Source organism: Aplidium turbinatum, chromosome 1, assembly GCF_918807975.1.
Source record: "Aplidium turbinatum chromosome 1, kaAplTurb1.1, whole genome shotgun sequence".
Taxonomy (NCBI): Eukaryota; Metazoa; Chordata; class Ascidiacea; order Aplousobranchia; family Polyclinidae; genus Aplidium; species Aplidium turbinatum.
Window position 1 is genome coordinate 38,673,317 of NC_137472.1, and position 16,149 is coordinate 38,689,465.

A 16,149-nucleotide genomic window follows, 5' to 3' on the forward strand; every position below is an offset into this window, starting at 1 on the left:
GTTCGACATCGTTTCTTACTTTCGATTTGTGTAGCCTGCCGTAGTTGAATTGGCCCGTATTGTAGAAAAGCGCAATGCGGACACAAAACAATATTAGGCTATAGCTTAGAAGGCAGTAGCGAAGTTCAAACATTTCCTGCATCGAAAAAAAAACATTGTAAGTTAGGCCTTGGTGAGTTACCCTAATAGGCTACGCCAAGTATAGATAGGTTTATATCGGTACAGTATACTAAAGCGTAGCCTATAAGGCTGTAACCTAGACATATCAAAGCAGGGCACTAATAACCTGTAGTCTACAATAGATATAATATTTGATAAACGAAGATACATCAAAATATAAAAGAGTAGGCATATAAGTAGGCTTAGCCTACTGCAGCCTATATCCCTGATATCCCTAAGAACATGCCAATGCTTTGCAGGAAACTTTGTAGGCTACTTTTAGATTTTTCTTGTCCAATGTCCATGATTGCAGCAGGAAGACGTATCATAATGTTTTAGATTACCGTAGAAAAAAGCAATTTTATGAATTAGGTATGCCCGCCACAGTGATAGCCTACCTAAGTTAGATCGCCTATGCCCATCACAGTGAGAAAACGTTTTTATGTAGCTATTGATGGTAATTGTGTTTTTATTACCAAACGGTAGCTAACCTCTTTTTTGCCATCATACTTTTTTCAACGTTTTGTCTCGAAGTAATTAAGTTGAGTAATTATATTAAGTAACCTAATTAGCTGAGACAAAACGTTGAAAAAAGTATGAAGTTTTTCATCATCGTGTGTCACACTGCTGTAGCCCAGGGCATCACGCAAGCTCTTGCTCTACCGTTGAACTCGACCAAATCCTGTGCAGAACACCTTGCTTTTAGGTCAGGGCATTCGAGTAGATGTTGCATCGTTTGCTCGTCCGCATTTGCAACTTGTGCTCCCCATGGAATACCCCCAGTGTCTCATCAAAGTTTTACACCTGCCAATGCAGTTCGTAAGCGGTTGAGGCATCACCAATACTTTCACGGTTCACGCTTCCCGGGAGGAAGGCCCTCTACGAGTGAGATCTCCATATTGGCCAATGTCGGTCCAGCTGCCAGTCCTCCCTGCAATAATTGAACCCACACATTGGCGGCGACATCATCTTGACCTAGCCTAATGGGACAACTGATGCAAGTAATCTTTTTTCTTGACTTCAGATGCCTGTGTGCTGGAGTTTGGCCATACAGTTGGTGTCTCAAATCCATGGCCTGGCAGGATCTTTCCTTTTTGCTGGTCACGCTTCTTCTGATGTTGGGGGGAACAATTCCAGACAGAATGTGCAGCTACGTGATGTTGGTTGACCTGTAATCAAATGGCAGCTTTGGTTTAACGTGGGGTCAATTTTCTTGGCATGTGCTGAGAGTTCCCACACTGGGCAAGCATATTCTGCTACCTAATAGCATAAGGCTAAAGCGGTTGACTGTACCCCAATCAGAGTTTCCGAGTTTCTGTAAAATATTATATCTAGAAGCCACCTTAGCTCTTACTTTTTCGATGTGGGATTTTTATATGAGGGACCTATCTAGTTTGACGCTTAGGTAAGCTATAGGCTACAATGGGCACAGTTGTCGTGTTACGTGGTGAAGACTTTGGTTTCACTTCTGGTGCCTGTTAGCTTTGATTGAACGTTGAAGTTACTTGTAAGGAAGGCCACGTAGAGGTTGTCTTTATCTTCCCCTTTACTACTTAATGATTTATTCCAGTCTCAAGCACGGTATAACGTTCGCATTTTATCGCTTCTACTCTTTTCTAAACCTTTGCTATGTTAACGTGTATTGTTTTTGATGGTCAGAAATAAAAACAATTGAATTGAACTGAACTAGGCCTTTCCGTTGCCATGTCCATGTTACATGAAGTAGCGGCCTGTGGCGATATTGACAAATTGGAAGACTTGCTCGCACAACCACGGATCAATAAAAACGAAAAAGATGAAGACTGGGATGGGAGAACACCTCTTCTTTGGGCAACCATTGAAGGACATTTTTCATGCGTAAAATTACTGCTGGAGGTAGGTCCAAAGGGATATTTTTTCTCCAAAGAATGAGTAAGCCTAGCAATATCCTAACCTTAGGCTTGCTCGCAAACACAGTGATTACTGTTTAGTGTAAAACAGTAGCCTATAGGCTAACCGATGCGACATGGTAAAACGTTCAAAATACATATTTAAAGAATGGTTGTTTTGTTTTTGTAAGGTTTGCCTTCCTTCTGAGAACCGTCGTATAGACTACTTATTTTCCTGTTTGCTTCGCTCAATAACGTTTTAGTACAAAACTGGCGACATGGAGCACGCATGTTTTCAGCAATGAATATGAGAAATCAGAAGGGGAATTTTTCTACGTAGGCTACCCATCAACAACTGAGAGTTAAATCCTTTTGCGATTATGACAAAAGTGATTCGAACCTTTATTTCAGTTGTAGGCGCTATCAACGGCCCACCTTTAAATTCCACTGATTCAAAATTTAGTTTGAATTTGATATGTTTAGTCAAATAGTCAATAAAGTGTGCATCTGAACTTCTGAAGCGGAAACATTAACGGGACTACAAAATTGACTAAACCGAAAAACATGGTATTGTTATGCAAAACATTCCGAGAATTTTTTTACATTTCTTACTTAGAATAGGCTACCGGTATTTCATTAGTTGAAACTATGGTGCCTCTACGATTTTTTCCTTGTGCCGTGTAGCGTCCTGCGGTTTTACGTGTTTTTTATGTCTTGTTACTGTCATGAAACCTGTTTGGAACATTGTGTCGCTCAGACAGATGAAGCATTAGCTGGGAATTCTTCAAGCTTTAAACATTTGTTCATTAAGACGTGGTTAGGCATTTGTGTAATTTTTAAAAATTTGCGTTTAACTTGTTGGCGTTCCATTTTCGAACCAGTAAATTAATACTTAGGCCTACTCATACGTAGTTTTACGTCTCTTTAACGTCATAGCTCATATGTTGAATGCCACAGCGCTGTTGCATATCGATTGCGAGCGCCGTTTTGGGCATTCCTAGCAACTTTGAAAACCTTTAAACAGACGTGTCTAGCGTCGAGAAAAATCCAGTACACATTGAAGAACATGTAGGAGAAAAGGAACGAAAAAGTCAGTTGTGGTGACAGGTTTAATTTGTGATACGAATTATGTTCTGTTCTTGGAAAAGTCAGTTGTGGTGACGAATTTAATTTATGATTTGAATTGCGTTCTATTCCTGCTGGAAAGATGGTTGCAATTGCAACCTTTTAAGTTTATCTGAAGTTGCGATGGATTCATTTCTACAATAAATTTATACGTATAATCAAGCAGTATAGACATTGTTCTCGGTTTATTCCCACCGTACTCGGAATGTCGCTGTAGGATATACAACTAGGTAAGCTATGGGCGGATAGTTTAACTCTAAGTTATACGACGTCCGCTATGCTGAATAGACAACACTTTTGAGATTTATACAAATTGTTTTGAATCAGCAAAATATTTTCATATATACTTTCAGGCCGGAGCAAATCCAAATCTACGAAACAACGATGACAAAACTATTGCGCATTATGCTGCAGAAAGCGGCCGGAATGACATTTTAAAAGCTGTTTTGGAGTATGGTTGTGACGCTACTGTAACGGATAAGTATGAAAACGTCTAGCATATTCTCAGAGGAAAAACTTCCTTCTTTACAGTCATTTTTGAATTATGTCATTTGAAATGCAACTGTTCAGTTTATTTTAGACCATACAGCAAAATAATAATTGAAATATGATTGTTTCCAGCGAAAATTAGGCATATAGCTAGCCATAACTAAAATAAATAAACTCTTACACTAAAACAAGCATTTGATTGAAAATGCTTGGTTTGAGTGGTAAAAATTAACCAAAGCCAATTAAACAAATTGATATTTCAGATACGGTGACGCTGCTATGGATTACGCGTTACTGTATGGACATTTAGAGTGTGCTGACTTGCTCAACAAAGCATTGAAAGGAGAATTTTAGTAAGTAGCCCCCTACAAGGATGCAGCTAACTATTGCAGCTGTTGAAAACAAGGGGTGGTAGGCTGGTCATAGCCGAAACAGAGATCACCGATAAAAACTCACTGACAGCAACTGACGTGATTTCAGAGAAAAAACTAAAGCACCGGAAGTCCAAGGTTTTAACATTTTTTTTTTTTAATCCTGATCCGGGGGTTAACATTTCTTCAAATCCGAAAAATTCGAGTAGGCTAACTTATTTTTTGAACGTTTAAGTGGGACAATTTTGCTTTATTTTTCTTTCAGAAAATTTTACCCGCAAGACACGTGGTAGGCCTATGATTTTATATGGTCAATTAATTAAGTTCTGCGATAAAGTAGAGACGAAACTGAACATAAAACGTTGCAGACAAAACGAAGTCATACTTTTTCTGATTCGTGGCCGCAGCCACAACTTGTAACTTTAGACCGGCTTTTAAACTTAAGTCTCAAACTAAACCACATCAAATGAAATTTCTTTAGCTAACGAAGTGCTATGAAAAGTCAAAAAAACTGGATGACAAAACGGGACCCGGAGCGAACCGTGGCCTTTATTTGCAAAATTGAAGAGAGTGCTTGTTTGTTTGTCGTATCCAGGCTTACACCCGGTGGTTGAAGATTTAGATTAAGTGGACGGAAAGGCAAGGAAGCCAACCTTCAGGCACGCCTTTAAGTGTCCTGCCAAAGACACAGCCGCATGCTTTTGAGCGGTGTTGAAGCGGTGCCCTTTCGATTGCCGTTCCAGGGCTCTCACCAGTCGGCTAAGCAGCCGACTAGAGAATGCTTAAAGTTAAACACTGCTTCCCTATTATTCAACTGATTCACAACAATCTTCAGATGCTTTATTTTTTGTGCTGTTAAAACAGCACAATTTTCACAATGAACGCAGCAAAGAAATTCAATGAAAATGAGTTCATCTAAATCATGGGTGCACAACCTTTTTGCTATTGCCGGCCGCATTCAGATTAATTCTATAAAGCATGGCCACCAGTGAGTTTTAAGGGATTTATTTTTAATTTGCGTTATCTAGGAGAAGAATTTATTCGTTAATATCTACTAAACTTATCATACTTAGGCTATAGGCCTACCTAATAGTACCATGAAATATCAAACATTTTTTGAAATGAATTTATTCAATAAAAGTCTGCGACATTGCAACTCCCTTGATTTTGCATACGAACACCAGTTAAGACACCAGTCTTAGTTAATTTGTTCGGTACTCGTTTTGTAGGTACCGTACTTGGGACTTCATATGTGAAAAGGCAAACTCACACTTTTCTTCAAATTTTTGACACAGATTTTCCTGGACTCGCCTTCCAATTTTGCATAATTGTGTGACATATGACGACAAAAATTATGTTTTGCATTATTTCCTTTAACAGTTTTAACTACTTGACTGCATATTAGACACACCATAGTACCCTATGCGCTGCAGCTCGATCATGAAATAATCCAACTCCCGTTTGGAATTGAACACCCTCTTCTCCTGTTCTTTTTCTTTTTAAGGACATAATGCAATGTAGGCAGGGGCGGTCTTAGGGTATTTCGCCCCCTATGAGGAATATGCTTTGCGTGCCTCAATGACAATGATCCAATTTAGTAGCGTAGCTAGGTATTTTGAAAGGGGAGGGGGGTTTGACGGCGTGTTCGCCGAAGGCGACCCTTAGCGTCTGGGGGGCCCCCCTCAGAAATTTTTGAAAAATTACTTTGAATTTTGTGCATTCTGAGAGCATGTTCAACAAAAATTTAGGTATGAATATTATTATAAAATGGTGGCCCGACGCGACAATCTCAGCACTTGCCTTACTCTAAAGCCGCAACTGACTTCAACGATAGGCTACCGGTACTTGCTTGTGAATCGAACTTTTTCCATTGGAAATGACAAAAATTACTGCTTTTTCTGAGTAAATTCCCCCCCCTAATTTGCGGGCCCTGTGCGATCGCACGGTTTGCACACCCCAAAGACCGCCACTGAATGTAGGCTACAGTTAGCCTACAATGAAATTGGGTTGAGAAAAAAGTTTGTCTCAAAACGATTTTAACAATATAGCCTACAAAACTTGTGATGAGAATGTTTTTCAAGTTTTAAAATTTGAAATATTATATATAGTTACAATGGGTACCGGTATCCAGTGGTTCTTGATATCCCTGTAGCCTATATATAATATTTAAAATACATTCCATTTTTTTAATAAAATATTTTTTTTATTTCAAAAACAGGGCACGCCGCCAACATATGCTTATTAAATTACGTGTTAACGGCCGGATAACTATTCATTGACGGCCGCAGGTTGAACACCGTTGATCTAAATGTATTTCCTAACGTAAATGTGTTAAAAATGTATCTTTGTCTAATGATTTCCAATTGTTCAATCATCGTTATTTGATCAAGCTGGTTCGAAAATACCTATTGCTGCCTATTACTTTGTTGCTGCCTTGTGGAGCTTTCGCACTAAGTTACATATAGCGTAGTAGACTGACATAAGAAACTAACAAAATGACTTGTTATTGCCCACTAAAAAAATTGTTTAATAAAACCCAACTTACATAAAACAGCCGAACAAAATGGGTTTATACAAAAGCAAGATTAAAAATATTTTTTGACGATACCAACAAGACAATGACTTAAATTCGTATTTATTCAGCTTCAAAGTCACGCCACAACAATGGAACAAACAACACGTCCCTCCCAAGCTATTTCAACCAGATCTGAGAAAACGAAAAACTTTGCTTTCCCTCTTGTCAGGGATAAAAAAACAGGGCGATGACGGATCCCCTGAAGGACGAACTACGCCATCAAGGAGAAAAAAGCGTTTGTCGGGAAAGTCTTAGAAAAACAAAGTGAAAACGGGATTGACTTTCAGTAACTCACAGTGAAGTCAAGCAAGGAGGTAACAGAATTCCACGACAACCATTGGACATGAAGCCAACACGCACAAGAATTAACGATTTTATCGCTTTGAAAAATGAACAATTTATGACCACGTGTTTTTGCAAAACTTAATTAATTGAAAGCAGGCTAGCAATCTAGCATAATGTCTCCGGACGAAGGAATTTAAGTATTTGCCCTTTCAGATTACTGTTCCCATATCAACTTTTCATGTGCTTTATTGTCGCATTCTACCATAACCGTTCTTTGGTTGCATTAGTGAAAAGCATTTTGTTGTTTTGCTCTTGCTCAGGGAAACAGTGGAATACGAATGGTGCACATTTCGTTATTTATAGTGATGACGGAATGTCTGATCCAATAATCCAGGCTTAAACTTCTAGGTTTGGTGGCAAAGTTTATCTTCGTTAACATGCACGTTTCTAAGAGCCCTAAGATTTGTTCTTATCGTTTTGATAAAGTAGCCTATACACCACTTAATGAATAGTTCTTCTCATTTTGAAAAAAAGCAGTACCGGTACCGTGCTTTGTAAAACTAATGAGATGTTAAACAATGAAAACTTCAATAACAAACTCAAATGCCGCTTGATCATCGCATTGAGTGGTGCACGCCTGCTCTAGTAGGGACAGGATTGCGCATAGGTAATTTTTGCATGATTTCAATCAATACACGATGCTTACAAGTCAGCACATGCAAGCAAAAAAAACAAAACAATTGTTTAATACATTCTATGGGTAAAGCATGTAATAGGCTACGATATACTGCATGTTGTTTGAATTAGGGGTACCTTAAACATTGTGATACAACAAAAGCACCGAATGTGGTTTGATTTTATGTATTTTGAAAAGAAAATGCGAGTTCAAGGAAAATAGTAGACCTTTGCATTCTGGCAACTTTTGTTCGAAAAAAAGTTACGGCACAAATTTTTTCAGACTAGATAAGCCCCAGTGGGATTGGTTGATCATGTCAAAATTCGTGAAGTAAAATAACGTATTTGCCTAAGAGAAAAATACTTCTCCTTCACAACCAGAGCACAATGAACCTTTTCCCAGTATGATGGTAGCAATGACATATGGGCTACTTGCAGCTGATAAACTTTTGAAGATTTTCTAAGAAAACGATATATTGCTGGTTTTCGACAGCGGTGGCAATTTGAATTAATTGATAGGCAAATTCATTGTTGATACCCCTTTCTTCCAAGTATACCTGCATTTGATTGTACAGGATCTGTATATAAAAACATAAGCATTGTTGCACTTTGCACGTTCACATGAAAACCATGACACATACTTGCACAAAATTTTATTATTAGAAGATCAAAAATTATGGACTCCAAGAGCGAGTGAACATGCAATTCCGTAAAGAACGTATGGGGAGAGCAATGTGTAAGGTAAACACGAAAAGAAAATGACTGAAGAAATTGATGGATATGTTAGAGATGAGGAAGACAAAAGATCAACTAGCAAGGGCGAATGAAGCCATATCATACAAGCATGTGCTAACTGCTAAAGAGGGAGAAAGTTTTCTCGAAAAGCCATTGGATTTGAAAGTGGGTAGGATTAGGTTAAACAAAACGCCAATTGATCGTACAGATTGGTGTGCCCTAAAATGTTCGACAGTTGTAAATAGGTTTACGTTAGCCAATAGCTTTATTAAGTCTATTCAGTTTAGAGGGTCTGATTAGGTCATTTGAAAACTCACATGGTGGTCTTTGACCATAGCCCCAAAAGGTAATTTGGTTATGAATGAGTTTATATAGTTTTATATAGTTTATATATGAGTTTATATATATGTCAGATAAACAGAAAAACGAGGACAGAATGCATGAACGAGTATTGCTTAGACCAGTGGTTCCTGACCTGGGAGTCGCTCAAAGGTTTAGTGGGGACTTCGACATGGATGTTTTAGAAAAATAATTGGTCGGGGAGAGGGAGTCGCAAGATATTTAAAATCAACATAAGAGGTCGTCATCCAAAAAGGTTGGAAACTACTGGTTAAAAGAAATTACATCAGGTCTTAATAAATTCAAAAACGTAGTTATACTTACGGGGTTAATGTTATCTGTTTCCATCACGTATGTAGATTCGACAATATCTCCTCTATGAAGTATTAGTGAACGAATAATGAAAGCGTTGCCAGATTCTGCAAACAAAGTTGTTTCAAAGAAACGTTAATTAATAAATATATTGAGCTGCTGCAGCAACACAACTACACTTTTTCTAACAACTTACAAATCGTCACGAGAAAGCGATTGGTTTTGGTGAGAAATATCGGTTTTGTCGGATGCGTGGCCTAGTCGTGAGAACGTCTGCAGTCTGCACAACGCTCGAAACGATGTCTGTTCGACACCGCTCCAGAACACGCGGCTGTGTCTCGGTTAACACTTAATGGCAAGCCAAAATTATAGGAGATAATTCGATGATTATATGTCTTTTAAATGCTTCCTAATGTGAAGCATCTGTAATCACAGTGTTCCGTGTGTTATCTCAAAGACAATAGATGCAAAACAAAACATGATTTATACATTTCACTTCAAAACTGGTCTACAAAATACAAAACTGCATTAAGCAAGAAGTAAACGAACCTTCCCCTGTATCATCTTGTGGAAAAGAACATTCAAAGGTTAGAAAATCTTCAAGGGATTGTTTTTTGATTTGAACAACAAAGTCAGGCTGCACAACGACGTCTTGCTACAAGATATTTGTTATGTAAGCTGCGGACAAAAGACAATTATACAATCCAGTTAACTTCACCGCGTTGCTGCACAAGGTTGCGGGTTTTAAAACGATCTTTGAACAACCTAAACAACAAAGCAAACGTGCACTACTTGAAAATAAACGTTTATTTAAACTTTGAAATCTGTGATGAAATTACCATCACACGATACTAAACTACCACAAACGCAATTTTGTAAATGCTAACCTCTCCAGCCGACTGTTGACTGGTGCCGGACACAGATCCATTCACATTGAATGAAACTTCGATGCTAAATTAATAATGGACTTATTCAGAATATATATATAATATATGATATATATTTTCTGCTGCTTGAATCAAAGTTTAGTCATAGTTCAGAAAACAAATCTGTAAATAAACTTGATCACAGAAGACATCTTGTATTAAACGGCGATTTTAACTTTACTCATGATTTTTCTGTAAAAATGCACAAAGTAATTGCAATCATTACAAAAAAGAAGTAACTATAAACCATATATGTTTTAACATTACTATGAGTGACAAATTGGGAAATCTCACATCAATTTGTTTCTTTTGTTGCAATTGTGGAAAGAGTTTCAAAAACGTTATTTAAAAAAAATGATTTGGCGTTTTACAGTGTGCAAATAATTCCAATACAAAAAATACACGATGCAGACGCCATCATATTAATAATTATAGCACATTCCTTGTTACCTGTCATTGTCTAAAAGTCTACTTAATTTGCAATCACAACCATCTTGCGTTAGTGACCAACAATCTGGAAAGTGCGGTAGAGCTAACTTGTGGTTTTCTTCAGTGTTAATTTCGTCCAATAACAACTGAGAAAAAATAGCATCATCTGTATAAAAAAATAATTTGTTTTCGTTCTGGGGTATATAGAAGAATATTTTTACCTAGACCAGATTGACAGCTAACATTGAACATTGCAAGTTAGAACTTAGATGTATTTTGTTGAAGGGTTGATTGATTGTTGTAACAGGTATGACATATATATAATAACAATAATTTCACCTTTCATGATAAATTACATAATAAAGTAGAAAAATGGGAAATAGAACACTACCCTACCAAAGGAACAATGAGGACTCGCAGGCTATTTTATCAATAAATCATTTTACTAGGTACGTACATTTTTTGCAATATGTTTCTGTTACGCGGAAAGGATTCAGTAGCTTACCTTACCTATATACTTGTTCAATAAATACATTTTAACAGTAATTTGGGAAAATTTTCTCAGTTTATAAATGTAAATATAAAAAATGTTTGTAAAATATATCATGCTGCAGTGACCAAACATTTACTTTGCAATGTACAGTTCATGTGAGACAAATGCTGATGTCAAAATGGTGATACCACAATAGGAGCATGCCAATGTATTTACACCAAGTTAACATGTGAAACTGTAATGGGATGTGCCATCGACATGAGGAAAACATGCAACAACTCCTAACTTCACACATTTGAAAGTAGGCCTACTGCACATACAATAAGGGAGACATCACTTAAAGCGGTGTTATTTTCACCACACTTTAACCAAATGGTAATACAGTGCCGACAATACAAGGTTAATTCTACATTTGAAATTGCTTATGCCTTTACTAAACTCTACACAAATGTAAGTACATAAATATATACATACATGATACATCATAACTTAAAGTTGTCCTTACTTTGGCTGTGATAACTTCCACATGCACAACTCACAGTTGGCCATGAATCAGTAGAATTGTGCTTGAATGAAGAACCTGCGGTGGAAACCACAAGGTGTTGCAACAAACCTCTTTCAGGGTTTGAGTTAAGCATTGGCTGTGTAGCACTTGAAGAAATTTTGAACTGAGGAACATGGGTTGGATTGTATTCCAGTCTGAATCATAAAACAATTTTCAGAGCTAAATCAAGCATATTAGAATGCTTTGCTACGCATGTTAACTTTTGCTATTTTCTATTTCATAAAGAGAACACAAGAATTTGTAAGATCAATATCGAATAAAAATTGCCTGAAAGAAATTTGGAAAATCAAAATAAAATTCTCACTTCAAAATTGTAATGTTAACAGGGCTGTAGAGGAGTTGGACTAAATACACTTCAATTTGCCTCCACAATTTTATTTACTGATTACCTCTGAGCAAGATCAGGACATTCTGGCACAGCCAATTTTTCGCAAGACAATTATATATATTATGTATATCCATAGGCGTCGAAATAGGATGGGCCGGGTGGGCGACGCCCACCCTGCCGTGAAACGAGGGTGGGCAAAATAGGTTTCGCCCACCCTGTTTTCATGACACTTATGAAGTGTTCGTTACAATTAGGCTAATTCCGTTTTTGTTAAACGCTGAATTATCCAACCAATTGCAGCGCAACCTCTTGTTTTACGTATGTCTCTCGCTAGGTATCCGACAGAACAAAGCAATTCGGCAAAAACGCTGCATTGAAAAAAAGGTGGTACTCACTGCATTATTGTTGTTGCTACGGCAACTGCCACACGCTGGCAATTCCTGGTGAGAGAAAGCTACGTTTGATCTTTTCTCCAAATGGTCTCACTTTCGTTACGTCACAGTTAAACTTCAGTTCCGGGTCAGCGTAAGGGAATATGAATATGACATCATAATGAACATGACAATAAAATAACCGATACAAACTAAAGACGTACTGAAACAATCGCTTTTTACAAATCTTTGCTGTTTAGTCCAGTGTTGTACGTTGACGGCGTCAACTTTTTGTTGACGCTTAGGCTAGCGCCGTCAGTTTATTTTTTAGTTGACGGAAGCAAGGGCGTCCGCAGGTTTTCGGTTAGGGGGGGGGGGGGGTCAAGGTGGGTTTACTCTACCCTTACGGCCGGATGCAAAATTTTTTTGAAAATTTGACCATTACACCATCCAGACAATTTATCATTTTTATCAGTGTTTACATTTCTATGGATTTTTATCAAAATTGGCTAGAGCAAAAGTTATCAGAGTTATATAATCGTTTTATTGCATAGGCTACTATTATCGTGCTCAAGTGAACCTTGCATAAGGTGTAATAATTATATACATTTGGGGTAATAATGCACTTTGTTTTGTCATAACTTTGTGGTTTCCGCAGCGACCGTCTGCTAGTAGTTCCAAGAAGAGATAGTAAAAGAAGGTAAGAACAGAGAAAAAGAAGCATTTCAATTACGCGATGGTATTTGGGAGTCTATATACACAGAAAAAAGTTATGAGTTGTGATTATATCAACAGCAAATTTGAAAATTAGCGTCAAGTATTCAGAGCAAATACTGGTAGCACCAGCGAGGAATACTATCGCCGCTACATTTGCGTTCCTTCCATGAACTCTTTAATCCAGTCTCTGAAAAGCCGCTTCTCAGAGACGAACATGCCGGCATTCATGTTATACCGACTGCATCCAGCGCAGATGGAGAAAATTGACCGTTCAGACTACAAAGCCCTGGTCAAAACCATACACCAATTCTACAACTTTGACAATTTTCAGCAGAACGCCATGTCGTGGTATGACATAGGCTAACCATAAAAGGAAAATTTCCTCAGTCCGAAGACCAGGAAAAATTGGAATTTGTGGACTTGGTGAAAAATATGAAACTTTTTCCAGCTGTAGGCTACGTCAAGCGATGATAACATTACTGACCCTCCCCGCCACTACTTGTACGGTAGAAAATCATTCAGCACAATGAGGCGGGTCAAAACATGGCTCAGATCAACCGTGTCTGACGACAGGCTATCCTGGCTGTGTATGATGAATGTCCACAGAAGCCGAATAAACTCGGACAAAAATTCGTTCATCCAAAAAGTCATTGAAAAATTTGGCAAAGACCCACGTCGACTTCACTTTTTATTCAAGAACTGATTAACTAAACTGGTGGCTGATTGTTCTTTTCTGTATGATTCAATGTTACGAACAGCTTCATTGAATTCACGAAATATGAGATGATTTTATTTGAAACTGTGAATTATCCTTCTTCAGATTTATGTGAGATAAAGCTAGTGCCCGCACTAGTAATGTGGTTCTGAGAGTACAGGAGCTCAAGTTGTCGAATTTTGCGATTACGGGTAGCTCGTAGGCATCTTCGTAAATTAATAAAGGAAGTGGGATACTCCCGAAGAAGGGTGATGACCACAATCGGAGAGCTTGACCAGCCAGTCATTACTCGTATCACCTTCACCCCTCCCCCCCTTTCAGAAAATTGCCTATTTTTGCATGTTCTCACTTTTTCATTTTTCATCCAACAGTTTTCCAGGGGGGGTCAGCTGACCCCATTTGCCCCTATGTGCGGACGCCCATGGACGGAAGTGATAGCGCCGTCAAATATTTTGCCGATTTTAAGCGTCACGCGCTATGCGTCATTTTTTGTTTTCATGGAAAATCTCGTTTCACATTTCACAATGAGAGTTTCATAATGTATTCTGGCCAGCGCGACTCATCCGAATTACCCGCTTTCGCGTTGGTTGGAATGGTTACCTGGAATACAAGCGGAAGAAGTTCGCCAAATGGTGATCACTCATATCGTGAGCAGTATCGAGAACGAGGGATCAGAGAGAGAAAGCCAAAAATCAATGAATGTCATCGCGGAGGTTGAAGATACTTTATTTCAAGAGCTCTATGCCCCTGAAAAGAGCGATCCTGGTGCAGTGGACCTTGTTAAAAAATTTATATATGCTAAGCCATCACAGCACGGTTGGAACAGTGATAGGCTGGCTACCTTTCCGAGTAAACGTTTTCAAGACTTCTTTTTGAAATACAACGCACCAATACCATTCAGCGCTGCTGTGGAACGCATGTTTTTACTTGGAAAGGACATTATGCGTCCCAAACGCAGCAGATTGTCAGATAAACGATTTGAAACGCTTGTGTTTCTACAAGGAAATAATTAATAAGCTAAGCAGCTAATTACAATACAGTATCAAAACATAATACCTGCTCTTTATTCATAACTATTGTTAGCCTAAACTTGGTTGAAATACTTCCGTTTTGTGAGATCTGGCTAAAATAGCGCTAGAAATTTAGCGCTGACGCCGTCAATTTTTTAAAGAGCTGACGCAGTACTTTACGCCGTAAAGTTTTTAGGCAATTTGCGCTGACGCCATCAATTTATTTCATTGACGCGTACAGCACTGCTTTTTACAAATCAAAATGCGGAAAATCCGAAGGCGCTACTTCAAAGATAACAGGTCACGAGACGCGTTTTTTAGGTCGCAAAGGAAAACATAAAAGAAGTTTGTTTAGTTTAGCAGCGCTCATAAGATCGCAAGGCGCAAGAAAGCAAACATCAAACCTATTAAAGCTTAATTACTGCAGCGACGCTAAACGCAGTCTTTGTGAGAAAGACTAACCGTTGCGAATCTGCGAACATACACAATAACACATTCAATGAAATCTGTTTGAAAACTCTCGCCCACCCAGAATTCCCCTCTTCTAAGAAGAAATCGACGCCTATGTGTATATCCATTGAGCATCCTTGTCTTACGCAAGCAATAAATACTGTTAATACTACACAAAGCGCTCAATGCTCAGATGCTACAAAAACCTCAATTAAGACGTCCAACGTATAAATCTTTGTCTTACGAATATATATCATATAGTCTTGTAGTGAGATGTACCTGCAGTAAGATGACACTGTGACAAGTTGGCCAAAGTCAATTGTGCCAGAATGCCATGAACTTCACTGGTCAAAACTACAGCTCTGTTGTTTGCTAGTAACTTGTTGATCATGCAACATTTATAATTAGATTACAATATATATATACCTTTTTTTTAATGATCTTGATATGTTTCCACATGACTTTTTGCAACAGTGGAAGATTTTAGAAAAAGAAGAGGCCATTTGTTTAAAAAATAAACTGCCTTTAAATTTCAAACTGAAAAAAAGCAGCATGTCTGTTACCGGTACTTGATACAGATTCCGACAGTAGTTAGTTAAATACGCATAAAACCAATTTTTGCTAAACAGCCCATTAAGAACAGGATAATTTGGGCTTAATATCCAAGTGGACATACCTGCAGTATAAACCAAAGAACAAACTTTGCTGTTTCACACATAAATGACAATGGCAGCCTGTAATAATATGGTTTAAGTTCTTAAATTCATTAACACCACCAACTAAAGATTGAAATAATGAGAAATTTTGTTTGTATTAGGCTATGATATTTCCATGCAAAATCATCATAAGCAGGATAAGTTTTTAGTCAATTACCGTATGCCATATTCTTCATTATTTGAAATGTACTTAAATTCTGGTTGAAATAAAATCAACAAACAAAAGCACCACTTGTCTTGCACCTTCTCATGGAATGACAGTTTGCAACAAAACAGGACTGCTCTCCAATTGTCTGGCTTGCAGTTTCTAAACCTCTGCTGCTTAGATTGTCAGTGTGGTGATGAACCACCGGAAATAAGCCTTGCTATTGAGCTAGTTAAAGTTAGTGGCAGATGCAAAAGAGCGTACCATAAAAATTCTGGAATAATCAGCTTTGCTTTGCCTATCATGCAGATTTCAGAAGTACATTGCCTTAGCCCGTTTTAGCTACACACG

General features: G+C 38.0%; 2 protein-coding genes across 2 annotated transcripts; one reads left to right on the plus strand and one right to left on the minus strand.

Annotated features, from left to right (window-relative positions):
• The first annotated feature begins 1,846 nt into the window (after window positions 1–1,846).
• LOC145774356 (ankyrin repeat domain-containing protein 66-like) lies at window positions 1,847–7,717 on the plus strand. The gene is made up of 4 exons (XM_082585588.1): window positions 1,847–2,034; window positions 3,506–3,633; window positions 3,905–3,994; window positions 6,656–7,717. The coding sequence occupies exons 1-4, from the start codon at window positions 1,864–1,866 to the stop codon at window positions 6,840–6,842; spliced, it is 576 nt and encodes a 191-aa protein (XP_082441714.1). The 5' UTR covers window positions 1,847–1,863; the 3' UTR covers window positions 6,843–7,717.
• LOC145765520 (complement component 1 Q subcomponent-binding protein, mitochondrial-like) lies at window positions 7,644–15,820 on the minus strand. Its single transcript, XM_082577356.1, has 8 exons — window positions 15,811–15,820; window positions 15,614–15,671; window positions 11,287–11,480; window positions 10,310–10,454; window positions 9,821–9,884; window positions 9,483–9,588; window positions 8,946–9,040; window positions 7,644–8,125 (listed from the first exon to the last, which is right to left on the minus strand). Exons 1-8 carry the CDS (start codon window positions 15,818–15,820, stop codon window positions 7,976–7,978), a joined length of 822 nt encoding a protein of 273 aa, XP_082433482.1. The 3' UTR covers window positions 7,644–7,975.
• Between the last annotated feature and the right edge of the window lie 329 nt (window positions 15,821–16,149).

Coding starts and splice junctions, on each gene's coding strand:
- LOC145774356 (XM_082585588.1), top strand. CDS start 1,864: ATGTCCATGTTACATGAAGTAGCGGCCTGTGGCGATATTGACAAATTG. Junction 3,634..3,904: donor GACGCTACTGTAACGGATAA/GTATGAAAACGT, acceptor TTGATATTTCAG/ATACGGTGACGCTGCTATGG. Junction 3,995..6,655: donor GCATTGAAAGGAGAATTTTA/GTAAGTAGCCCC, acceptor GTATTTATTCAG/CTTCAAAGTCACGCCACAAC.
- LOC145765520 (XM_082577356.1), bottom strand. Junction 9,885..10,309: donor AGACTTTTAGACAATGACAG/GTAACAAGGAAT, acceptor TTATTAATTTAG/CATCGAAGTTTCATTCAATG. Junction 8,126..8,945: donor AAACAGATAACATTAACCCC/GTAAGTATAACT, acceptor TTTTATATACAG/ATCCTGTACAATCAAATGCA.